Source organism: Gracilinanus agilis, chromosome 2 (assembly GCF_016433145.1).
Source record: "Gracilinanus agilis isolate LMUSP501 chromosome 2, AgileGrace, whole genome shotgun sequence".
NCBI lineage: Eukaryota > Metazoa > Chordata > Mammalia > Didelphimorphia > Didelphidae > Gracilinanus > Gracilinanus agilis.
In genome coordinates, this window is record NC_058131.1 from 169,042,759 (window position 1) to 169,069,714 (window position 26,956).

The 26,956-nt window shown below is 36.3% G+C and overlaps 1 protein-coding gene across 2 annotated transcripts; it reads right to left on the bottom strand.

The window, feature by feature from the left end:
- Nucleotides 1-4,654: 4,654 nt before the first annotated feature.
- IDO1 (indoleamine 2,3-dioxygenase 1) lies at nt 4,655-21,305 on the bottom strand. Of its 2 annotated transcripts, XM_044660848.1 has the most exons (10): nt 21,222-21,305; nt 18,104-18,199; nt 17,885-18,004; nt 14,265-14,383; nt 12,247-12,261; nt 11,551-11,650; nt 10,043-10,160; nt 8,127-8,178; nt 7,079-7,227; nt 4,655-5,477 (listed from the first exon to the last, which is right to left on the bottom strand). In XM_044660848.1, the coding sequence occupies exons 1-10, from the start codon at nt 21,303-21,305 to the stop codon at nt 5,131-5,133; spliced, it is 1,200 nt and encodes a 399-aa protein (XP_044516783.1). In that variant the 3' UTR covers nt 4,655-5,130. The 2 variants fall into 2 exon arrangements, with proteins under 2 accessions (XP_044516783.1, XP_044516784.1); XM_044660849.1 differs by lacking the exons at nt 17,885-18,004; nt 18,104-18,199; nt 21,222-21,305 and having other exon boundaries at nt 14,265-14,451.
- Between the last annotated feature and the right edge of the window lie 5,651 nt (nt 21,306-26,956).

Sequence of the window (26,956 nt, forward strand, 5' to 3'; positions counted from 1 at the left end):
CTGGCTGGATAGAACATTTCAGGGGGCTTCATCTGGCCCATGGGCTGTAGTTTGCCCATCACGGCTCTAAACCTTTCAATATCCTCACCAATCAATCCTTTTTCTTCTCTTTTGGAAAAAATAACTATAATTGCTATCCCACCATTTGTGTTTTGTGTGACTTTGCTTTCTCAGATATCATTTTCCTTCACTTAAAGCACTAAATCTCTAAAGCACTAGATAAAAATCTGCCATCTTATTAGTATTACTGACTCCTCTATCCTGAAGGCACAATACAGATCTTGATCCAGATATTTGGGGACTATGACAAAGCACCCTTCTTCTCCTCACTAGAATACTCAACCCCCCCCCAATGAAGGCCACAGGAACATACCATTTCAGAATAATAAAGTCAACCAGGCAGTTGAGGAGCATGTGAACACAAATCATGTGTTTTGAGCCTTTAAAAAAAAAACCTTACCTTCCATGTAGAATCAATACTGTGTATTGGTTCTAAGGCAGAAGAGTAGTAAGGGTAGGCAATAGGGGATAAGTGACTTGCCCAGGGGCACATAGTTAGGAAATGTTTGAGATCAGATTTGAACCCAGGACCTCCTGTCTCTAGGCCTGGCTCTCAATCTACTGAGCCACCCAGCTCCTCCCCTGTTTTGATCCTTCTAATCACTTGCCTTCATTAAGTAATTCCACTGATATTCTGGATTCATTTCCCATCGGTTATTAGCATTCTTCCACCTACCTATTGCTTTCACTTATCCCAGTCACACTATATTCCCTGGACATCTGAAAACACCTGAAAAGACCCCCTCCCTAACCTCAGCTATCTTTTCCCTCCTGACCCTTCAACTCCAATGATCTCCATTCTGTGTCTCACTTCAGATCTCCTGCTCTTCCCCTGTGCCCTTTCTACATTTTCCTATGCCTGCCAGCTATTGTCCTGTGTCTTTTCTTGCATTCTCAGCTAAACTAATTGAAAAACCCATATAAACCACATGCCTCTACTTTCATTCTATTTATTCAATTCTAAACTCTATAATTTTATTTCTGCTTCATTATTCAACTAAAAGTGCTCTCTCCAAAGTTACCAATGATCTCTTAACTGCTGAATCTAAAGATCTCTTCTCACTCATCTTTGGCTATATTTCTGAAGCTTTTGACAATTTTAATATTTTTAATTGTTTATATATCAAGATCTAGAAATTAACTTTTATTGATTAGGCAATCAGGAATTGATAGCCTAAGATTATACATTTTAGTCAAACTAAGGCCTAGGCTACAAGATTTTTTCTCAGTCATTTTCAGCATTTGATAGGGTTTTATTGGAGAAGCATCATTAATGCACATAAAGTTTGCATGTAGCAGAATGGCTTTGGGTCATTACTTCCTACCAGCTTTTGGAAAAGTTGCTCACTTCTTAGCTAGGTTGGAGATGAGCCTTTGGGGGGGAACCCAATAAATAATTCTAGGTAATACTCTAAAAATACGTTTGAAAGTTATTGTTCTAGGCTTATCGGTTTATGATCTAAATGTTTCTCAAGGTGTCCTTCACTTTCAATAAATAATATAATTTCAGATGAATAAATATAATCAACCAAGCCATATCTCCAACACATAGTTCAGGAAAAATCCTCAAACTTTAACAAATTCATCTTGCTTCTAGAAGAGGAAATAAAATGGTTCTAGTTCCTTCCTATAGAAAACAAGGCCAAACCTGGATAATCTATCCATCCTAGGATTTTGTGACTGATCTCTTTTGACTCTTCTCCTACCTGTATGTCTGCTTCTTCTCAGTCTCTTTTCCTGGATCCTCATCCATGTTGTGTCTAATAACTGTGGGCATCCCCCAGGCCTCTGTCCTAAATCATCTCTTTTTTTCTATGTACTCTCTCACCTAGTGATCTTATCAGCTCCTAAAAGTTCAATTATCTTCTTTATTCAGATTATTCCTGGATCTGTATTTCCAGTTCTAGTATCTTTGCTGATCTTCAGTTCCATATCACCAATTTGCCCATGGATATTTCAAAATAGATATTCTATAGATTTCTCAAATTCAACATGTCCAAAAGAGAACTCAATATCTTTCACCTAAAATCTTCCCCTTTATCAAACCTTCCTATTACTATCAATGAAATTACTCTTTTTTTCATTCTAGGCTCAAAACTTCATTGTTAACCTCAACTACTTACTCTTATCTTAGCTACAATTTATTCCCAAATCTTGTCACCTCCATCTTCACATCTCTAGTATATATTTCCTTCTCTAAAAGCACACAACCATCATCATTGTTTCATAGGCCCTCATCATCTCTAGCCTAGACTGTTGCAATATCTTCCATATATGTCTTCCTCCTCAGTTCTCTTCCCATTCCAATCCATCTTCCTCTCAGTTGTCACAATCTTTTTTCCTAGATCATATATTTAACCATCCCCTCTTCACTTAAATTATAGTGGTTACCTATTAATTCCAGGATATTATATAAAGTCCCTGAAAATACCTAATACTCTTTACAACCTGTCTTCTTCCTATATGTTCAATCTTCTTGTTTGCTATTCCCTTACATGCTCTATGACTAGTCTATTTAATGTTCCTTACTCATAACCTTCTACCCACTATCTTCTTATTGTTACTCTTGCTTTTCCTTATGTCTGGAATATTTTCTCTCCAAACCTCTGACCTCTGATTCTTAGAAGCCCTTCCTTCCTTTGAGATACAACTCAAGTATCACCTCTTTCAGGAGTCCTTTCTTGCTGTACCTGCTAGCAACTCTAGCTGCTAGTTCTCTCTAAGGCTACCTTCCACCTAATCTGCTTTTATCTTACTGATTTATATATGCTATTTCCCCTACTAGAGTATAAGTTTCTATATGGTAGAGGTTTTTTTCCTCTTTATATTCCTAACTTTAGCACAGTGTCTTGTATACAGCAAATGCACACTTATTGACTGATTGATTTCAGAAAATGCTCAGTCTCCCTATTTCTTCTCTGCCACCCTCAGTTCAATCATTCTATTTACTGGCTAGAAAGAATTACCTGTAAGGAGCTGTTATAAGCCCCTCCTGTGGGTTGTTCTGATAGCTGCTGAGGGATCTGATTATGGCATGAGTGTTCTGACCAGCAGACACAGCTTAAGTCCTAAACTCTGAGTGAGAGAATGTGAATAACAGGCAGCGATCTTAAAGAGGTAGAGACAGGGCAAGAGAAAAACAGGGATAGATAGAGAGATGGACACACAGAGAATAATTGAGTCAAACTATCATGAGCCATAGGAAGGCTCATGAGTGGGATCATGAGGACCTGGTTTATTGGAAATATGATTGCAGTATATATGGAGTTCTTCATATGAAAAACAAAGGATGTAATATATCAGGGAAAGGATAACATGTCAGAAGTACACATTCTTGAGAGCCAATTAAGAATATGAGTACACAGATGCATGAAGGAGTAAATACATTCATCAATACTAATCTACAAAGTTTCTCTTTGGTGTGTTATCCAAGACATGAGATAGTGATGGTGCCAGAGTAAAGAAGGCCATTCCATCCTTGAGTTTGTGATAACTAGTCTGGAATTTCTTGGGAGTAGAATTTATAGCAGGATGTATAGGATAAATATGGAGGTCATTCTGTCCTGAGATAAAGCCCCAAGGTTGTGATAGCTGGTCAGGATATCCTGAGCCAGTTATGAAAGCCATTTTAAGAAATCCAGCTGTCTATGACATGATTTGTCAGATTTACATGTTCATCACTCAGCCTTCCCTGGGGTCTGGGGTAGTCTTACAAATATGTCTTTTCTGACTGCTTTTGCCTCAATGGGCCCAGGATATCCTTATGGACCTGTCAATTACCTACTCTCCATTACCAAAAATCTCTTCCCTTATCTCACCCCACTCAAATCAGACTAACCTCAATTAAGAAATAACACATCCTATTAAACAAGAGGGGGTGGGGAAGATGGCAAGGATAATCCTTCCAGCTTCCTTAAATGAAATTTGCTCACATCTGATTCAGGCATATTAGCCTTCCCAGGGAGTTTGCCTCCCTAGTTACCAGAACAAAAACAAATAAACTCATGAATTTCCTACTGGGGTATTTAAATGGCATAAAGCATTTGAGGCAGCATGTGTACCCATGGTGAGAACAGTGAGTAGGGTTATTTCCATTGCCCTTTAAATCACTCCAAATTGGTAGCTACTTACTCGTATGTATACAAGTAAAACCAATCCTTACAATAGAATAAACCTCAAAGGACTCATTCTGCTATCAAAACATCTTTTATTTATTCACTTTATTTATGGTTACATTATGATGAAAGTACATTGGCTGCATAGCATTAATATCATTCCAAAACAAACCATTTTTTCTTCTCCAATCCTCTTGTCCTCACTTAAAGAAGATATACCTTATAAAGATTCCTTAGAAATCACAGAGGAAGATTTGAAGAGAAAAAAAAACTTTTCTTTGGGGATATCTGGGAGGCTCAGTGGATTAAGAGACAGACCTAAAGACAAGAGGTCAATGGGTTCCAACCTGGCCTCAGATACTTCCCATTTGTTTGACCCTGGAAGAGTTTCTTAAACCTGATTACCTAGCCTTTACCGCTCCTCATCTTGGAACCAGTACACTGTATTGATTCTAAGACAGAAAATAAGAGTTTTAAAATTAAAAAAAAACTTTTATCTTCCATCTTGGAATCAATACTAAGTATCAGTATCCACTGAGCTATCTAGCTGCCCTGAGGAAGACTGTTCCTTGCAAGACTCTTCTCTATATATAATGTATACTCCTTGACAGTGGGGACTGTTTTTTTTTTTTGTCCAAAACATTCTTTCTTTGTATCCATAGAACTTATCACAGTATACATAGTAAAGTGCTTAATAAATACTTATTCATTCATTAATTGATGATTGAAGACTATCAACTGCATACCTACTAAGTAGAATATAATCTCAATGAAAGGAGATCCATTTTTTTTTGCCTAAGTACCCTAAGAATTGTGTCTGACACAGAAGTTTAATAAGAATGTGTTCTTTGAGTAATAATAATTTAAATCTTTTCAATAAAAATATTTAAATGAAGAAAACTTGACTATTATTATTGTGCTCATAGAATATGAATGTTGTAACCTATTAGCTCTCTTACAAGCAGGCTTTCTTGGTTGTATTCCTTACACTCTTAAGGAAATTCATTAAGTCTGTGCCCCCTGTCCCTTTCTCTTCATTCTCTTTTACTTTCTCCCTATTTGCATTGTTCTTGAGTCGACTTGATGGAATGATGATATATTTGGTCACCACTTGAAGGTGATAGTCCCGGAGATCAACTAGAGCCTGTATACATTCATCATAGATTTCCTTCAGATCAGCATCCTTACTGGAAAGACAGAACTCTCTAACAGATGGGCCAGAGGCAACTGCTTCAAGGAAAGCCTTGTGAGATGACGGCATGTAGTCCCTCATTTCCTGGAGGAATTGAGCACTGGAATTATCTGAAAGAGAAGAAAAAATGTAGGACATTAAGGAGACACTGAAGGGAGGGATGAGGATAAGGGGTGGAGAATGAAAGAGAGATCACTGATATTTATCAACAATATAAGGAATATGTCCACTCCAATGTTAGTAAGACAGTTGTAACTGGATGCCAGATTATAAAATTAATATTTTATTATAATTGTAGAATAATTAATAAGCTAGATATTAATCTACACTTCAAAATTTAAAATGTGTTTTCCTCATAATAAAGCTTTAAGTTCAATAGAATGATGATTACTATCCCACTTTATGGATGAGAAAATTGAGGTCCAGAGAGATGAAGGGATTTGACCATGGTCCCAGCACTAAAGTATATTAGATCTGGGTTCTGATTCCAAGTACAATACTTTTTCCATTTCCACTTGAATAACCTAAATGTATTTGTCATCTTTTTTTTTTGGAAGCTCTACCTTGCACTCTAGAGATTAACAATCCAAGGAGCACTGGACATAAAGTCAGGAAGCCCAAAATCCTCCCTGAACCCTGTTCACTCCAATTTCCTCAACTTTAATATGAGGTTAATAACAGTACTACCTCCTAGGGCTATGTAAGGATCAAATGAGAAAATATTTGCAAAGTTTTTTGTGCCTTATAGTTGCTAGCATTAATTATTATTTCTGTTCCACACTATTGCTTCATATTTAATGAGATCGTTTGAGAAGGGAACCTTGTAAACTCTGTTGAGTACCTGCTTCATTGTCCCAGTTATTCCCCAGCATGAGATATAGTGAATTGTGTCAATGTAATTAATTAAAATTATATTTATAATTTAGGAGTTGGAATAGACCATAGAGAACACCTAATCCCACCTATAGCTGAAAAGAATCCCTTTTACCACACACCAGGCCAGTGTTCACTTGGGTTCTGTCTGAAACCCTCTGAGGGAAAACTGCCAAAGTAGGCCATACCAGTTTTGTATAACTTCTTGTTGGGCAAATCTCTCTGACATTAAGCCTGCATCCTTCTATGAGAGCACTAGACCTGAAGTCAGAAACACTTTAACAACAATATGACCTTAAGTACATAGATTCACCATTTTGCACTTCAGTTGTCTCATCTGTAAAATGGGCATACCAATTCTCATACTCTTAACCTTACATGGCATCATAAGGAAGATCCCTTGTAATGTTTAAAGTGTAATTTGAATTGAAGTTGTTTCGTTATTATTATTACTAACTAGATTTATTAATCCTACTATTGTTGTGGATGATTCTGTGTATATTAAGTGCTAGAAAAACAGATGCTTATAAGGAAAGACAGGAGTCTCCCATTCTATTCCAGACTTGGGTCTCCTCCAAAGGCTGTTGTAACCAAATGTCTCTCAGGTGCACCTTTGGATCTTGACTCCCTTTCCCCCTTACCACCTGTAATCCTGTTTTCTGACCATATATAATTTAAAAAATGCTTTTCTCTGTGAACCTGATTTATAAATCAAATTAAGTCCCTTTTCTATGCAGCCCATGGAATTACGCAGTACTTCAAGTATCTTGGCTATTTCTATTGCACCATATTTCTAGATCCATTTGAACCTCCAATCCCATTCAAAACCCCAACTCACCATCTACAGTTCCATGTTGGATACCCAGAAGGGCATCAAAACACTGGATGATGCTGCTCTGGGCAGCACTGCCACCAGCAAACTTCCTGGGGGCCTCCCACACCCCTTCATACTTCAGGCCTTCTGGCAATAGGGCATTACCCTTCCAGCTAAACCGAAATAGAGGCAAAGATATAATGGTGTTTGTCAGAAAAAGACTTTTGTCTCCATTTCAAAAACAAATTTTTATACATATGAAGCTAAAAGGTAGGGAGAACAAACAACTCTATTAGCTTTTGATCATGAATCCTCTCTATCCCCAACCAAGTCAATTCCTTATAAAAAAAAAAAGAAAGGTAGCTTTGGGTACATAGATCTAGGCACATTTGGTAGCTATCATAAAGGTAAGTCATGGAGCAACTTAAATGTCTTATGTATATTATTTAATTTCATTCTTATGTGATTAGAAATACAAGCATCATTATCCACATTCTAAACATGAGGACACTAGAAATGATTTGTCCAGTGTCCCATCAGGCAATGAGTGTCAGGGTCAAAATTTCCACTATGCCATATTAAACTTCCTCTAGAAATGGATATTTCTCTTCTAAACCACATTCTGTCACTTCTAAATGACAGCTCCCAGACCCAACTGAGAAGCAGGATCTAGACCAATAATATGTGAATGGCTCCATGCTGTTGTTGTCCAGTTGTTTCAGTTGTGTCCCATTCTTTGTGACCCTTTTTGGGATTTTTCTTGGCAAAGATACTATAGCGGTTTGCCATTTACTTCTCTATCTCATTTTATACATGAGGAAACTGAGTCAAACGTGGATAAGTGACTTGTCCAGCATCACATATGTAATAAATGTCTAAGGCCAGATTTCAACTCAAGAAGATAACTTGTCCTGGCTCCATGTTGGCCCCAACATATTAAGCAGCATTTTAAGGTTGTTGGGAGCTCATGAAAGTGTTATTAATTAATGGGCTATACAAACTAGATTCTTTAGTTTTTGTAGGCAGTTGTTCCTTCATTTAGAGGACTCAGTGAAAGTAGGGGATCACATACCCAGACAAGTAAATGCGAAGAATTTTGAAAAAGTCATAAGGATCCACGTATTCTGTTGAAAGATTGAAGGAAAAATGATGAACTGTCCTGTTGACTTGTAAAAAACAGAGCTATACATGACCTGTAATCACTGTATTTTGTGAAACCATCTGAAAGAATTTTCCACTCTCTATGAAAGCAAGCTCCTTGGCTAAAGGACCCCTAATCTAACTTCTCACAGGAAATCTTCCACCCATCAGCCTCTGATCTTTGCACCATCCACAAGGCTCTTCTCTAGCCCTTCATCAATAGCCTTTCATTCTTAGAAGAGCCTGCCTCAAAATTTCCATCTTTAAAAATAGTAACATCTCTTTTTGAATCATTTGATCTTCTCTTTCTTTCAACCCTCTGTTCTTATCCTTGACATAGAAACAAAAGAAGACATGGATTCTAAATCAAAGCCTCTTATAGTCAAAGCAAAAGAGAGAGGCAGGCAATCCATTGCAGCACACATTTGGCTTATTGTTAACTTTTTGTTCTTTTGAGATTTCTAAGACCCTAAACTCCAATTAATTATCTGCTCCTTATAAGCTCCCTCTTTTGGTGGTACCATCATTACCCACAACTTCTAAATCTAAGTACTAACCCCAGAAATTGCCCCTGGAAGCCTCTATCTGGTTGTCCTACAAGGAGGTCAAATTCAATGTTTTAGAAACTGAACTTTAAAAAAAAATTATTTAAACCTCATATTCCATCTTAGAATCAATACTGTATATTTATCCCAAGGCAAAAGAGTGGCAAGGGCTAGGCAATGGGGGTTGAGTGGCTTGCCCAGGGTCACATAGCTAGGAAATGTCTGTGGTCAGATTTGAACTCAGGATTTCTGGACTCCAGGCTTGACTCCCAATCCACTGAGTCACCTAGAAACTGAATTTCTTCATTCACCCTCACCTCTACTGCATCCCCAACCAAAAACTAAAAAAAAAAAAGAAAAAAAAAAGAAAGAAAGAAAAAGGAAAGAAAGCGAGGAAAAAGAATATCTGTCCTCTTTTCCTAAGTTCTATACTTCTATTGAAAGTATTACCAATCATTCAAGTTTCAATCCTAGTTCATTTTCACTCCTGTCTCCTTCAGGAATTCAATATGGTGCCATGTCTAGTCAATTATACTTCTTAACTCTCTCTCTAATGCCCCTCACCTTAAGCACACACACACACACACACACACACACACAATTGCACAAAAAACACATCTTTATTTTTTCATTTCCGCAAGTCAAATTTAGTTCTTTATGTCATCTCTTCCCTAGCCTCTCTCATCCTACTGATCCTTTATACCTTCATCCAAGCAATCTTCTATGCAGAAACACTCAAGATTCTTCATTGTCTATTAAACAAAATAAGAACTCAGTGCTACAAATTTCATTACTGAAGACCTGCTATAGAAAGGAGCTCCCTAATTTTCTCCCAAACTATATATTTTGAAGTGGATCTTGCACATCTTTTGTTCACTTTCTTTAAGTGTTCTCGTGGATCTATATATTGATCTCAAAGACTTACAGTAGATGTATTACCTCTTTGAAAACTGAATTAAACTGATTTGTAATATCTGCATAGGAATTAAAGTTATTTTGATACATATTTTTACCCAGGGTTCACATTACATTTTATTTATTGGCTTATAGACCTCCAGGAGTCTTTGGAGATAATTTGTAATGAATACCTCTTTTGACAGATGAAGAAAATGAAATCTAGAAAGTTAAAATCAATTGCTCAAGATCATCTGGTGAATCCCTGTTAGAGCAAATCATAAACCTTGCATTATCTGAACCTTAGTCCAACTCAGGTAAGAAAATCTTTGATCATCTATTGATAGTAATTCTTGTCATTAGAGGTTTTGAACTTATAGTCTATACTACTATATTGAATGTTACTTACTATGAACAAGGCTGAATACTTGAAGTGCCTCACGAAGAGAGGAAGACACAGTACAGAGATGTTCTTTTAGGGTCTTCAAGTTTTTATTTATAACTGCTTCAAATATATCTGGAATTATCTTAAAGGAAAACAAAGCAATTTTTAAATATTATTATTCCATAGCCTATATTATATTCTAATTTGTTATATATTATATTCTAATTTTCTTTCTGGGGAAAAACACAAAATGGGACGAGTAATTCTGACTACCTTCTATTTTGTTCATATAATCCTCTTATTAGTAAATACATATTAGTCTATATTTTTGTGCATTTGCAGTTTAGATCATTTTATTGTTCATAACTGGCCTTTTATTTCTTTTTTATCTTATCTTCCAAATTCTCTCATTAATACTCAAGATTTCAGATATCATTCTGCCTAATGAAAAAAGAACATAAGAGAACTGGACTATAGGCACAGAATAAAAATACCTGGGTGAAAAATGCTCTAAATCACTAAAGATTAGAAAAATGAAAATTAAAACAACTCTTAGGTACCACCTCACATCTATCAGACTGGCTAATATGACAAAAAATGAAAGTTATAAATTCTGAAGGATATGTGGAAAAAATAGGGACACTAATGTAACTTCTGATGGAGTTGTTAACTGGTCCAACCATTCTGGAGAACAATTTGAAACTACTACCACTAGTAGGTTTTTATCTCAAAGAAATCAAAGAAAGGAGGAAAAGTATACACATATATATGTATATAATACATTATGCATAATGTATGAGTTCTTTTTGTGGTGGCAAGAATTGGAAATTGAGGGGATGCCCATCAATTGGGAAGTGGCTGAATGGGTTTTAGTATATAAGTGTGATAGAAAACTATTGTGCTATTAGAAATAATAAGCAGCAGGATGATTTCAGAAAAACCTGGGAAGACGTATATGAACTGATTCATACTGAAGTGAGCAAAACCAGAACATTTCATATAATAACAGCAACATTGTGAAGATGATCTACTGCAAAATGCTTAGCTACTCTGATCAAGACAATTATCGAAGACAATTCCAAAGGACCCGTGATGAAAAATACTATAAACAATTCAAGGTAATGTTTAAAGATATTTGATGTTTAGAAAATAACATCATTTCCTCAGTGTGAATCCTCACTGCCATCAATCAGATCTTAGCCTCTTTCAGCCTTTGTGGGTAACAGTGGCTGAAAAATCCATTACCAGGTTGAACAATTATCTAGTGATGAGCCACTTTGACCTTATTTGTGTTGGGTCCCAAATGATAGATTACAATATATTGTCGAGCCTCTACTTGAAGCCTCTCTAGCTTGATAGAGCCTGCCAATGCTTGCCTTCCATTGGCATAACCATTGACAATCCAGGCTCATCTCCACACTATGTGATCTTGGAGTAGGATTTTAGAGAAAATGGCTACAGGTATTTAATTTGTCAAATGAATTCTATCTTTGTGATTTGATATACAAACTTTCTCATATAGACATACATACCTTTACTGCAGAAGCAGCTGCTCTTTCAACAAGTAGAGAAACTAGAAAGAATCCTTTGCTGCAGTCCCCACCAGGAAATGCAAAAAGAGTGTCCATGTTGCTAAAAACAAGATAAAATCATAATGTTAATATAATAATGTATAAAATAGAATAAGAATTGGAAGAGAATTTAAAGGTCAACTATTTCAACCCCATAATTTTATGGATAATGACACTGGGTTTCAGAAAAGTTAAATACTTACCTATTCTCAAAGTTGATAAAGTGTCAGCAGCAAGATATGAACTTGTTTTCCTGTATACTATATCACCACTCTATTTATTATGATTGCCTTAAGCAGTTGATACTATCTATATATATAGAAATGAACATATATAGACCATTTTATAACCAAACTTGAATATATAATTATAATATATCTACCTTGAAATGTAAATATTGGTAAAAAGGAAACACATTCTTAATAGGGAAAACTACCCGAAGAAAATAACTTGGCTCAAGCAATCAAGAAGATCTATTTAGTATTCTATGATGTGCTCAGTGGTGAGAATTAAATTGTTTTTGTCTTGTCTAGTCATTTTAAAAAACAGTTGCTGATTTTTTTAAAAAACAGTGTTATAACAGTTATTGTACTCTGTACATGTGTGGTTCTACTTCAAGTTTACTTCTATTCCTTGAGAAAAGAATATAATACTTACTCATAAGTCATGGGGCTTATGCGAGAATCCACAAGGTAAAAGATAAAGAAAAGAGAGAAAAAAATCAATTGTTATATACAATTACTTTAGAGTTTCAATTAGTGAATAATTACTATTTTCACAGTGAATTTTGACTTTTTATATGTTACGCTCCTGCCTGTGCTAAGATCAAGGCAACACTTCTTCCTTCTGGTTTTCTTTGTCTAATTTTCTGTTGATGATTCATCTTAGCACCCTTTCCCAGTCAGTAATACCCCTGGACTAAAAAACAGGAGGTTGATCCTCCTACTTTGAATTTTCATTGATCAGTGCTGCTCATATCAAATGCTGTAAAGATTAAAATTGGAGAGCACATATTTCCATTGCCTGGAATGGATTCCCCTCCCCAACATCCCAGAAGCCAACTGAATTTCTGAATTTACCTTCCATTTGTAATCTAAACATACTGTCTTACTGAAGTTCAAACATGTTAAATACCACCTGCCCCATGAAGCCTGTCATGATCCCCATAATTAGAAATAATATGCCTCTCCTCAAATTCGGTATGCTTCAATTAAGCACTTATATAGTGCCTGGGATGTGTGACACCCAGGACTTGGCAATATGTAGGGGAAAATAGGGTATAGAACCTTCCCATTCAAGGACCTTACAACATAGCAGAAGAGATAAAACACAAAAGGAAGCATGAATATTGGAAAGGCAAAAGAGACATTACTGTTGTTTATGTCCATGTCTCTCTCACCTAGACTGCAATTTTTTAGAGGGCAAGAATTGACATTTAAATTTTTTTATGTTCTCATCCATAAATATAAAGTCTTGAACAGAGAGATTATTCTTGTATTCAAGGCAACAGGATCCATGTTTCAGCTGGGAAAAAGTAGAGGCAGCTTGGAGGAGAGGGGAGATATTGTGTAGTAGTTGATCCTATTTTAAAGTCATATCTAAATTGAATGATATTAAGTAGGAGACATCCTGCATATGGTTCTTAACTTGGCACATGACTTCACACAAATTTAGCTTCTAAAATGAGAAAGGTGATCATTGCTGTGTTCAAAACAAATCTGAACTATGGTGTTCAGTTCTAGGACCTTTATTTTTAGAAGATCATGGACAAAAAGAAAATCCAGAGGAGAGCAAACAATATAAAAAGAGGCCTGGAAACCATTCCACAGTATTGGTTAAAGGAACTGGAGATGCTTAAGGAGAAAAAGAGAAAAATAAGGAGAAAAAGAGAAAAATAGATGATAACTGTGTTCTAATAATATTTGAAGGATTTTCACATGAAAAAGAAGTTAGACTTCTTTTTACTTTCCTCAATCGCTTTCTTTTTTCTTCCTTCCTTCCTTTCTTCCTCCCTTCCTTATTTCCTTCCTTCCTTCCTTCCTTCCTTCCTTCCTTCCTTCCTTCCTTCCTTCTTCCTTTCTTCTTATCCTTCCTTTCTTTCTTCCTTCTTTTCTTGGTGGCTTAGCCCTAGAGGACACAACTGGGAATGTAAGGTAGCAATTACAGAGAGACAGGTTTCAGCTCCATATAAGGAAAAGCTTAATGTGCAGAGCTGTCCAGCTTTGGAATGGGCTTCCTTGGGGTAATGTCTCCCATTATGGAAGTATCCAAGAAGAAGCTTTACAACCTTTTTTACAAGCTATTGTATAGCTAGGTCCTAATTAGTGTGAATCAGAAATATCATAAAGTGGATGCATTCTTCAAATTCACACTGAATGTTCCCTTTGGGTTGTACAAGTTGGATAAGATCATCTCAAAGGTCCCTTTCAACTCTCACCTTCTACGTCCATGTTCCTAGTTCAATTACTTCTTAAAGGTTTCATGTCTGTAAAATAAAGGCTTATATACTACATCTCCAATGTACTTCTGTGTCCATGAGCTTTCCTGTGTCAGTGATCATGCCTGCTAAACTTTCATATCAACTTCACTGGGAGGAGGAGCAGAGGATGTTGATTCCAAAGCCTTTGACCAGCTTCACTGGGTTCTTTGGGCCACATAAGAGAGTTGCTACATACCCTGAGGGATCCTTTTTCTTCCAGTTTGCCAAAACACAGTCTGCGTATACCATAATTGGAGGCAAACCAAGTTTCTTTGAGATTTCACAGAAAGGGACAGCAATTGTTCTGGGCAGCACCTAGTTAAAATATGACTTGTTTGTAAACATTTGAAACAATTGCACCTACTTAAACTTCATAGTGACCAAATTGTGGGTGTTTCTAACTTTAAAAAATAATGCCACCTGTTTATGTTACCTAGCACTTCATGATTTTAAACACACACACACACACACACACACATCATTTGATCCTTGTAATAGACCTAGAGAGGTAGATTGGCAGGTAGTATAGGTATTATCACATCCAGTTTTGTACATAAGAGGTATGTAAGTCAGATGAAATAATTTACTTTGCTAAGGTCACATGTCTAGTAATTGACAGATCTTTGGATATGAATCTATCTTCTAATTTCAATTTTGATACTATTTCCAATACACAAAATATTTGTTTGATTACTCAACAAATAGAGTAGCATTTCTGTCTGTCAGTATGCTATAATGACTGCAATGCAAGATCACTAGTCTTGGAGCCAGAAGACCTAGATTCAAGTTCTCACTCTTCCACTTGCTAGTTGGGTAACAGTACATAAGTTTCAACACTTTTTTGAGCCTCATTTTCCTCATCTATAAAATGTGATCAAAGCTACAGGGTCTACTTCCCAGGGTCAATGTCAGTATCAAGTAAAATAGTATATGTAAAGGGGCTTTTCAAATCCTAATTTTAAAAGCTTCATAGCTATCTATTATCGTTATTACAACTACTATATTGAGATCATTGTACAGATGATGAGGAAGATATGAAGTTTACATCAGACATCATTCCTTCCTTGTGGAGTTTATAATACAATGAAGGAACAAAATATCTACACAGATCATTTTAGTACTTGATTTTACATAAGTGGATTAGAGACTGACACTAGTTAGGAGAATCAAAAAGTTTTATGAAAAAGATGATGTGAACATGGCTTTAAAGAATGGATGAGAATTCAAAAGAATGAAGGAGAGGGAGGATTGATGAGAATGTTGAGCTTTAAGAACAGCATGAGTGGAAAGTTTTAGACAGGATAGTGCAGACAAAATTGCTTATGACTAAGTTATTGAAAGGTATCCAGTTTGGTGGGAGTATACTGAATGAAGAGAAATGAGATATGAGATAAGGCAGGAAAAGTAGGGTGGTGTCAGATCATAGTTTCCTGAAATAACAGTTTAATATTTAGTAGTTAATAGGAAATCACTGAAGATTTTTAAACAGAGAGTGACATGAAAAGATCAATTACAAGGAAAACAGCCTTGTATTAGAGGTCAGACAACTTGTATTAAAATTTAGACTCGGGTACTTTCTACCTGTGAGACTTGGAGTACATGATAACAACAACAACATCAATAATATTTGTATAGCTCTTTAAGCTTTTCAGAGTGCTTTATGTTACCTCATGTGATTTTATGGAGTATATACTGTTATTATCCCCATTTTACTGATGAGAAAAGTGAGACTGAGAGACTTTGTAACTTATCTAGGGTCACACAATTAATAAATGTCTAAAGAAAAGATTTTAACTCATCATCCTGATTCCAAGTCTAGCATTCTATTTACTATGCCACTTAGCTGTCATTCTAGCAAAACTCTCTCTCTAGCTATGACTCTCCTATATGTTATCTCCTCCATTAGAATGCAAGCTCCTTGAAGTCAAGTCCTATCTTGTTTTTAATTTATCTGCAAAGGACTCATCATAGTGTTTGGCAACTTATAAAGTACCTTTTCATTCATTCTTCTAACATTCTAGGACATCATTTCCTAACCTATAAAATGAGAGGGCATAAACTAAATGTCCTCTGAGGTCTCATCTAACACTAATTCTAGGATCCTATTCCTGAGTAAGATTATTCTGACAATAGTACAAGAGAACAGAGGCCAGAGAGAAGATGAGAAGGGTATGGAAATGTCCTAGCTGGTAACTTCAGGGTCCTATACCTGAATGGTAGAAGAATGTAGAAAAGAATAAATATCTGAGATATTAAAGGGACAGAATCAACTTTGGTGACCCAATACAATAAACCAAGAAGAATGAAAAGTCAAAAGTAACCCCGCCATTATAAACATGGGATATAGATAAGGTCAATGGCAGTTCCAAAGAAAAAAATAACCAAGTCTGAAAGGGGATTAGGTTTAGAGGAAAGATAAACTTGGTTTTGAGCATTCTATACCTGAGATATTAATATGATATCCATTTTGAAATGAGAAGTATTATAAGCAGGTCTAGATCTCAGGAGAGAACAGGAATGTGGATGTTGATTTGTGAGTTATCTGAGTTAATAACTGAAGCTGGAGAAATGAATGAATGAATGAATGAATGAATGAATGAACGAACAAATGAATGAATGAATCAAGGACAAGAGTATAGAAACAAGGAGAAGTAGATCTATGGAAAGAGCTTTGAGAAATATTCATATTTAGGGTTCAGGAATAAAAGGAAAATATAGCAAAAGAGAAAGAGGGAAGTAGTTAGAGATGGAAGGAGACCCAGAAGAAGCCAAGAGAAGAAATAGTATCTATTTTTAAGGAATAGGGAAGAGAATGAAGACCTGTTCAGAAACATGGGTCCTTAAAAAGAAATATCGAATCTCTTTGAAAGTTAAAATTATAAGAATGTGCTGAAAAATATTTACAAAAGATTGCTCAATAAATGTGTGTGCACATACATGCACAGTTTAGCATTTATTTCCACTGACATAAAGATGTTTAGGAGAGAGTGTGAATCAATAAAAAAGAGATCTGAATTTGAAATTAAGGGATCTGGGTTTACATCCTTGGCTCCACCCCTTAAATGTATGAACTTAGACTAGTCATTTGATTTCTCTGGACCTCAGTTTCTTTATCTGTAAAATAAAGAATTGGACTATTTAGCCTCTAAATCTTCTCCTCTTCAATCTATGATTCTTTAGTTAGATGAGTCCTCCCTGACTCATTTGACCAACATACCTCAACCCCTTCACAAGAAAATAAAGACTCCATAGATACAATCTAAGATGAGTTTATCAAAAATAATACTGGTTCACATTTTTAAGTAGTTTATAAAGTCTCATTTCAGGCTCAGAGCAACTTTGTTAAGTAAAGTAGGTAGCTTTAAAAAAATAAGTCTACAGTCTTTTGTTTTGCAGATAAAGAAAATGAGGTCCAGAGGTGAAAGGATTTGCCTCAGGTCATACAGATAATAAATAGTAGAGTTAGAACCTGGAGTTAAGTCTTCTGATTTCAAATCCATCACTATTTCCAACATGTGATGGCTGCTCTAAACTTAAACATGATGTTATAATCCTAATAATCTCTACCATCTCCACAAAACTAAAGTTGTGGCTAATTCTGAAACATTGAGGATTTTAACATGAACAAAGATGTATTTTTTTTTAAACTCTTACCTTCTTAGAATTGATACAAGTAACAATTCCAAAGCAGAGGAGCAACAAGAGCAAGGCAAATAGGAGTAAGTGACTTGCCAAGGGTCACACAGCTAAGAAGTGATGTGGTATTTAAAATCTGAAGTGAAAGCCTACAACAGAGAAGAAACAAGATCTCCAAACCTGTGCGACATCTTTGTCACCACCTTCCCATACATAGCCCATGGTGATAAATCCCAGTGCCAGGTGTGCCAGGCGCAGTTCCTTATGTCCTTGGAGGTGGCAGATACTAAACTCTGGCAGCTTTCAGAAAAATAAGAAATTGAATACACAGTCAAATATAGCTTTTCTGAGATTGTAAATCACAAAACAAAAAGATGAATGTTGGTGTAAACTTCAAACCTTTTTAACTTCCTCCTGAAGTTGCCGAGCCTCAATCAGGTAAGGCAGATTTTTTGCAAGCTTTATCCAGGGCTGATAAGGATCAGACAGTTCCTCCTTGATACAAAGAATATAAATACAATTTACTTTTCTTGTTCTTTTAGCAATAATATTCTATCATTGTTAACAGCCTTCCAGTGGATCTGTCGTCATCAGAATCTCTTGCCCCTTTCAAATCCATCTTGTCTTCCTGCCAGATTCTTCTTCATCCCCAAAACACACTCTCCACTCCAGACAGATCAATCTCTTTACTACTTACAGTATATACCCCACTCACTCTCATCTCTGTACCTTCATCTACCTGAAACACTCTACCCTCTTTCACCACCTCTGCCTATCTAGATCTGATCCATCCTTCAGGTCAGTTTGAAAAGTATCCAATGGATCTCCATTTCTTTCAGTTTCTTCTAACTCGCCTACTTTGGATTCCTTTTTTTTAAGTTTTTCCTTTTTTAATGAATAAATAATGAATTTTCTTTCCCTCCCACCCACCCCACCATTGAAAAAGAAAGAAAAATAAAAATCTTATAACAAATATGATTGTAAAGCAAAATAAATTCTTGCATTGGTCATCAAGTTCTCTTTGAAGAGGTGAGCCTGTATTATATCTTTCAGAGGTATGGAGCCTGAAGTACTGAAATGAAACCTGCCTGCGATAACCATAAATATAAGGAAGTTAGTAGGATGCATCATATTTGGGATAGATAATGAAAGACTTCCTGGAAAAATTTACATATTTTATAATTATGGTCTGAATTGTCCATCCTACAGACCCATGATGGTAACTCATATTTCTAGAAATATTTAAAGGTTTATAAAGTGTTTTCTATACAACAACCAATAGGCAGCAGATAGGTAAGGATTATTATACCCATTCTCTGCTGGCTAAAATTATTTTAGGAGAAAATAAAAACTTCTTGTTTAAACTAATGAGGCTCAGAAAGGTTAAGGGCCTGGAGATAAAGCTTAAAATTCAAATGTTATGGGACCCCCAAAAGAGGTAACACATGGATGGGGTATGAGGGAAAGAGCACTGTATTTGGAGCAAAGAAATATTTCAATCCTGCCTCCATCACTATATGACCTTGGGAAATCTTTTTGAGCCTTGATTTCTTTAACTATAAAATGAAAGGATTGGATTAGATGCTATCTAAGGTGTCTTTCAGGTCTAAAGCCACAAAACTGTGAAAAAAAATCCTAGTCACATTAAGATGTTATTGATATTCTATTCTTTCTAAATAATTGTTTCTCTCCTCATCATAGAATGAAGCAGAAAGAAGAAAGGGGTAGAGGAACTAAGCATTTAAGGGGAAGGAGGTCATACCGTAAGAAGGAAAAAGAGAGAAGAAAAGAAACTGGAAATAAACCTAAATTAATCCAGCCTCAAACACTAACCTGGTGAGTAAACTTCCTGCAAAACAAGTGAGCTGGCAAGTTTTAATTCATTGTTTAATATAAAACATCATGTTACTTAAATATTCCATTATAACTGTCCAGATGCAAAGTTTGGAAATTGACCTAAGATGGTATCTTCATTCTCCACTGCAAAGTAAAAGAAGTCTTAACCACTCTACATTAAATAATGTGATGAAAATAACAAACTGGCTATGTAGTATCACTGGGGATCCCTGACAGTACTTGCTACCCTAGTGCCTCAGCCTGCTTTAAGATCTGGAAATCTAGATTTGGCCTGTCAAACTAATTCAAGAGAAGGCTATTCATTTAATAGCCATTCATTTGGAAACACTAAGCTAAGTCTGACCACTCCAACTCCGTGTCTCACATTCTTGTACTTCATTTGGGGCTTAATACATGCATTATATTATTTATTATATATATTATATTATCCTATATTATTTATTATATATATTATTATCCCAACACAGGAATGACCTGCCTGAGTTGTACTCTCAAAAATGCTTTGGAACCTGTCTAAATATCTAGTACATGCACTCTTTAATATTTACTGGCAGTGAATTTCTTTTTTGATTTATGGATATTTTTTTAAATGTAATTTGGTTTCAGCCAATTTTACATTTCTATAACAACTCCTTTTACAGAATGCAAAGTCCTCATTAACATAGCCCTAAAGGCACATATATGATAGTGCTAACATCATCAACATAATTACTAGCATTCTAGTATTCTAAGATAATTCACGTATGCAGTTTTCATTCATCTCTAATAATAAGGCAACATAGTATAATGAATGCATATTAGTCTTGAGGTAAGAGCACTTGAATTTCAATCTCTACTCTGATACTCCCTACCAGTATGACCCTAGAAAAATCATTTAGCCTGTTTGAATCTCTTTTTCTTCATCTATAAAATAGAGATAAATATACTCTCACTATTTACTTCTCAGAGATGCTTTAAGTCATATACTTTGGAAGCATTAAATGGCCTATGTAACTCCAAATTGATATCATTAACAAAATCCTACACAATATATGTTATCTCATTTCATCCCCCTTTGTCCCTGTGTGAGAGAGTTCAGTTTTTACTACTTTCATTGTAGTTCCTCAAAAAGGCACTGCTGGGATGCAAGCCCAGGTCCCCTGAGTTTAAATCCAGATTTGTGTCCACTGCAATTCAAAACTGTCTTTTCAAGTAACTTTTCTATCCAAGAATAGGTAAGTTAAATGATTTGCTTAATTGTATCCAAACCCAACATATCAGGTATTTTGCTTTTCATTTTGTTATTCTATCGATTGGACCACAAGATATAGTCCTGTACCAAAAATCAGGAGGTAGAATCAAATCTTGGCACAGTGTGCCACTTAGTATTCTGTTGACTTTAAGTAAGTTACTTCATCTCCCTCACCATCAGTTTTCTAGCCTGTAAATTTATGTGATTGGAATAAGTGATCTCTAAGATCCCTTCCAACTCTCAATCCCTATAAACTCTTTATATTTAATAGCAGAAATATTTAAGTTCTTCCAAAACAGAAGGAAAAATTTACAAGAGCAGCATCCAACAGACATTCACCATAGTTAACATTCCTAATCAATAGAATTAAACCAAATAGAATATAATAAACAAAAATATCTTGCCATATGTTCTAATGTCATATCTTACCAATGGGTCTTCCAGAATAAAGCCCAAATCTTTTGAAATGTTAAATGTGTCCAGGTTGCTCAATGGGTTCTTTAGGAGAGCCATCTTTACTTGAGCTATGCCTCCAGTCTAGCCTGCAGTGATCTGCTTCTGGGTACAAGTAAAACTGGGTAGGAACAGAGAACCTATTTATATGGAACTCTGTGACTCCACACCCCTTCTCAATAAAACATGTACAATAGGAAACTGTTGCCACCACACTTAGGTCAGAAATAATTATGACATGGACCTAACTGGTTTCATTTTCTGTACTTCTTCATCTATGACTGGAAGAGTAATGAAAGCACAAAAAACATGTTAGTTCTTTGTATTCATATTTATAAAAAGAAAGTAATTACTCAAAGGGATGGAATTTCTGATTCCAACAACTCTAAATATCTATCTCCACTACAGAATGCTTTCAGTCATGCAGACAGGAGTATTCACCTGGGCTGGTCAGAATAACCCTCTCTTCTGAAGGATGCTAGGCATACTTTTCTATATTTCATGCATCACTCTACCATTTGTTAATGACAACCTTAGCTCATAATAGATGCTGTGGGACAAGAGCAGTGGTCCTATAACTTATCATAAGATCATCAACTCAGAACTGGAAATCACCTTAAACATTGTCTAATTCAACCTTCTCATTTTACATATGAGTAAAGTGAGGCCAAAAAGGTCAGATAAGTGGTAAGTGGCAGAGTTGAGATTTGAATCCAGATTCTCTGACTCCAAATCCATAGCCCTTTCCATTATACCAAGGAGACTGAAACACTGACTTGCCCATGGTCATAGGCCCAATACATGTCAAAGACAGGATTTGAACTCAGGCCCTCCTGACTCCAATACTGGTCCTTGTCTGCTATATCATATCACTATTCTCTACTGGTTTTTACTAAAAATTAAATTACTACTTACCTTACATGTTGAATTGGTGACTATATGCTTAAGATTCAACACGATACCCATTTGAAAACTATTCATCATGGTTGTGTTTCCCAACTGCCTACCACTGATCAATGGTAAATTGTTCTTCCCTACTTACTACCAAAAACCCTTATTCCTCAATCAAAAAAAGTAACAAAAGTGATCCCTCTTACTAAATACAATCTCCTCCTCCCAATTTTGCTTATCTCCTTTGACTCTCAGCAACTGATAATTCACTCCTGATTTAGTGAGTGCCATATATTACTATAGTTATAGATGGTAAATGATCTACAATAGGGAATTTAGATGTTATGTTCGTCCACAGTATAGTCTGGATTGGGATATATTGTTTTTGGGTAAATTAAGAAAAAAATCTTAACATTTATAAAATGAACATTTTGTGCAGAGCATTGGGAGGGATAGCAAGATTTAGAAAGACAAGATCCTTTTCCTCTAAGAATTTGCTGGCTAACAAAGGAACTTAAAGTACATTAGCTGTATGGATGGTAACTATTATTCATTTTGCTGATCTTCATTCATTTCCATTGGCTTTATTGTCCAGGCATTGGTTCCAGAATCTAGTGAGATACACTATATTGTTTTTAGTAACTATTGACTATTAAGGTCCTACCACTTCTGACAAAGTTATACCCAAGGGAACAGAGGACAGTACAGAATATGTAGCTAAAGACACTGATAAAAATATTGCTGACTCTATGACATGGATTCAATTCTACAAAATTCTTTAATGTTCTCTGTGCAACAAGGCAACCTAGTTACACAACAAAAGTCACCCATGTGTGAAAAGTCTGACCTTACAAGATTTCTTTCCCTGACATCATGCTTATCTCCCCACATTACCAACAACATAATCTTGGTCTCCAATCTTTGATTGTCCTACCTTAGCTTGCCCAGAACCTGGTCTCCATATCACTTGCTAGCCATCTTCACATCATTCTGCCTTGGGCCTACTCCATCCATTATTTGTTAATTCTCTCCATTAGATTTGTGAGAAAATGGGACTGTCTTCCTTGTGTGAAAGGATTATTTTTATTCCATTTGTCTATTTTGAGTTACTCAATAAAGAATTAAAATTACCCCTACTTAACACTAAGTAAGAGTTCACAAGTCACTAAATAGAAAAAATGTTCACACCCCCAAAGGCCACAATCGCTGCTAGCTTTGGCAGTGCTAAGCAAATTGGAAGGCTATGATTGGCTCCTGTAAAGTGGAAGAGAGACAAAAAATGATGTGGGATGATGTGGGAAAAGAGCTATAAAAGGCAAGACCAAGGAGAAGATTGTATTCCTTCCTTGGTTCTTCAGTGAGAACTCTCTCTCTCTCTCTTAGTTGGTGCCCTTAGGTGGGACAATTCTCTTCAGCTTGAGCTTTGGTGAGATTCTTGCCATTTTAGCCTCCTGTGCACTGAAGGGTCTCAGCAGAGTTTTCAGCAGCTGCTGTGTCTTCAGATTTCAGCTACTTGATTAAGACCTTGGATTCTGGTGAGATTTGCTTTCGGATTTGCATTCGTGGTCTGGAGGCCCTAAGATTAAGACTCAGGGTATTTGTAGCTAGGTGATTTTTCTACCTCTTCCATATATTTCCCACCTTAATATCTCTACCTTGCTATAAATAAAAGCTACTAACAATCATTTTGATTTAAGAGGTTGATTATTTTTTATAAATGGTGACCACAACAATACTTTTTTGATTCTTATATTTGTCAAACCCATTTCAATTATTACACTTCCTTTAGCTTTTGCTTCTCTAGTTCTTAGCATAGTGAGTGGCACAAATATTTGAATATACCAGTAATTATTTAAATATCTTATCTTTCTTTACCTCCTTCATGAACATCCGCCTCTACAAATACCATGATAACAACAGCTTGAATAAAATTGCTTCCCATGCTTTGATCTGCTACCTATCCATGATCTTAAGTGGAGTCAAAACTGCCTCACAGAATTCCATAGTGCCCCCCCCAAAACTCCAGGAGAGGGGGCAGTTGGGGCAGTTAGAAACCTGAGTATAAAAGGCCAGGTCACCCTTCTTGGAAGAACACTTTGAACACACTCCTTGTGGGTTCAAGGACTGGGAGGAAGAGTTAGATTACTCTTGGTTAGTTCATCTCGGACCTCAAGGGCTGAGTGTTACTCTACTGGTTTACTACTGGGAGAAAATCTCAATTGCAGCATCTTAACTAATCTCTGTATAGATCTTCAAGCAAGATTACCTTTCCATCTTAAACCTAGTTACATTAGATTAGGAGAAAGATTACTTAGCAAGTGGGATAGAAGTTAAGTTGTTCAAAACACGTTCCCCTTTGGGGACTATGTAGCTAACAAGTTCATTGAAGATTTTAGATAGCTTACCTCTCTCTCATTCCTGAAACCATTTCCCCTCACCCTGTTTTCCTGAAAACAATAAACACCTTTGCTTGTTAAGCTACTGGGCCTCTGTGAAGTTTAACTAGGATATACTTACCAACAATATACTTTACCAAAAAAAAGCTCCATTCAAATAAGTACTGGTGCAGCTTCTTTCCTAAGACCAAGTCATCTTTAACTGTGTTCATTGTACTGTATCCAAGACAACCTGGAACCTATTCTATCCTAGGGTTTAGAGTATAATTTAAGCAATGAGAGTTGTTAACCTCAGTGGGATTATTTCCTATCAATTTACCAACTTGATCTTGAATTAACCAAGCTCGTACAGCCTCCATTGCTTGAACTAAAAGGGGTTCAGTTAAACAGTTATTGCCTTCTGGTCCAACTGCTTCCAGTGAGGGGAGGAGGAAGAATTCTACTCACTCCTACCCTTCACACTTGTTAGGACAGCCAGCTTCATCCTCTAGCTTAGGGGTTGGCAATGTTTTTGGCTGTGAGAGCCATAAATGCCACATTTTCAAAAATGTAATTTCATGAGAGCCGTACAGTGCTCACAGTGCCACTCCTGTAACAGCGCCTGAAAAAATTGACTTTATGGCTCCTGCAGAAAGAGCCATACATTACCAACCCCTGCTCTAGCTGGACTCCATTACTAATTATTGCTAATCTGAGTCAACTCAACACTACCAAAGACCTTTGAATGGGAAAGGCTATATTATTCAAAGCTATTGGTAGCATTTGCTACCTTCCAGCCTTAACAGTTTAACTGACCTGCTTCTCTGTTTTTGATAACCCTAGAGAAGTGATAGTGAACCTATGGCATGTGTGCCAGAGATGGCATGCACAGACCTCTCTGTGATCATGCATACCAAGGACCCAATGCCCCAAGGACCTAGTGTGCCCATCCCTGCAACAAGAGTTCTCCAGAGTTCCTAACTAGAAAGCTGGAGGAAGGCACAGCTGGGCTGCTCCCTTCTCCCTCTCCCCAGGAGGAGTTAGTAAGCATGTCTCTTCAAAGACAGCATTCTTTGCAGGACAAGCTTCCCCAACCCATTCAGAATAAAATGGCCTCTTAATTACCTTTGACCTGAGTGAGATAGAAACAACTTTTTTTGTATTTACTATCAGAAACAGCCAGTGTAAAGTATTTGGGGATTTGGGGGTGCCTTTTGAGTTTGTACTTTAAAAATGTTCAAAATTATAGTCTAGTGATTTAGGAATAAATTTTATGAACCAGAGCATAGGCTAATAGCCTCTTTGCTGTTCTATAGCTCTCTTCTTTACATTGTTTCCTCACTTCTCACTAGCCTGTTCAATTTGTATTGAAAGGAGTGCCTGCCGGAGGGAGAACTGGTGGGCCAAAAGCTCCAGAAAAGCAACAGTAGCTTGTCAGAAGTAGCAATAATCCCTGCATCCAGATTAAAACCTGACTTCAACCCTAGACCATTTGCTAAAAGAATGTGATGAGATGAATGTGTCAGGATAATGTAATTTAACCTGACTCCTGACCCAGTACTCTATCCACTGAGCCATCTAGCAACCTCCTTTTAAAACTAGTGTCCTTCAGAATATGATTTCAACAAATTCATATTGTATTTGGCAACCACTATTTTAACTGAAAACAACAATGGCAACATTGAGGTAGTATGTTACAAAAACGTTACTGATAAGCTGAAAATGTATTTCCTTCTTTCTGATAATTTACAAGAAAAGTTAGTGCTTTTTAAAAAAATTAAATGACAGTATTTATCAGTCCTCTCAAGATCATTTATATGAATCAAATAGAAAATATCTCCTAGCCTCTAAAATAACCTGAAGGAAAGAGGAGAGGGTGAGAGAAGGAAGAAAGGACCAAAAGGAAAATGGAAGATGCTAGAGACCTGAGTTCAATTCCTAACACTAACTTATCTGTGTAATTTGTGTCTGGTCCTCGGTTTCTTCATATGTAAAATAAAAAAGGTAGACTAGATGATCTCTAAAATTCCCATCATCTCTGAGGCCTTTGGACAGATAGGATGATCCTGGGTCATATGGATAAAACAGGTACCTATGTCCAATATAGTGTTGAAAACCAAAGTAATACTGGTAAATTGGACAATTGGGAAATAGTCAACAGCAAGTAGACTTAAAATTAAATAATTAAATAAGGCAAGAAAATTGTGCATTTGAGGATGAAAAGTAAGTTTCTTTAAGAAAATCTGGATATATAAAATAGAAGAGAATTGATGCAATATGGGTGCTAGTCTTGAAGATAATGGATAGGAGCTAGAGAGGGCAACTAGTCAAGGTGCTTGGGATATAAATAGAAAGAAAAGAACAATCCCTACTCTTAAAGAAGGAGGGAGGGAAGGAGGAAAAGATAGGAGGAAAGGAAGGAAGGAAGGAAGGAAGGAAGGAAGG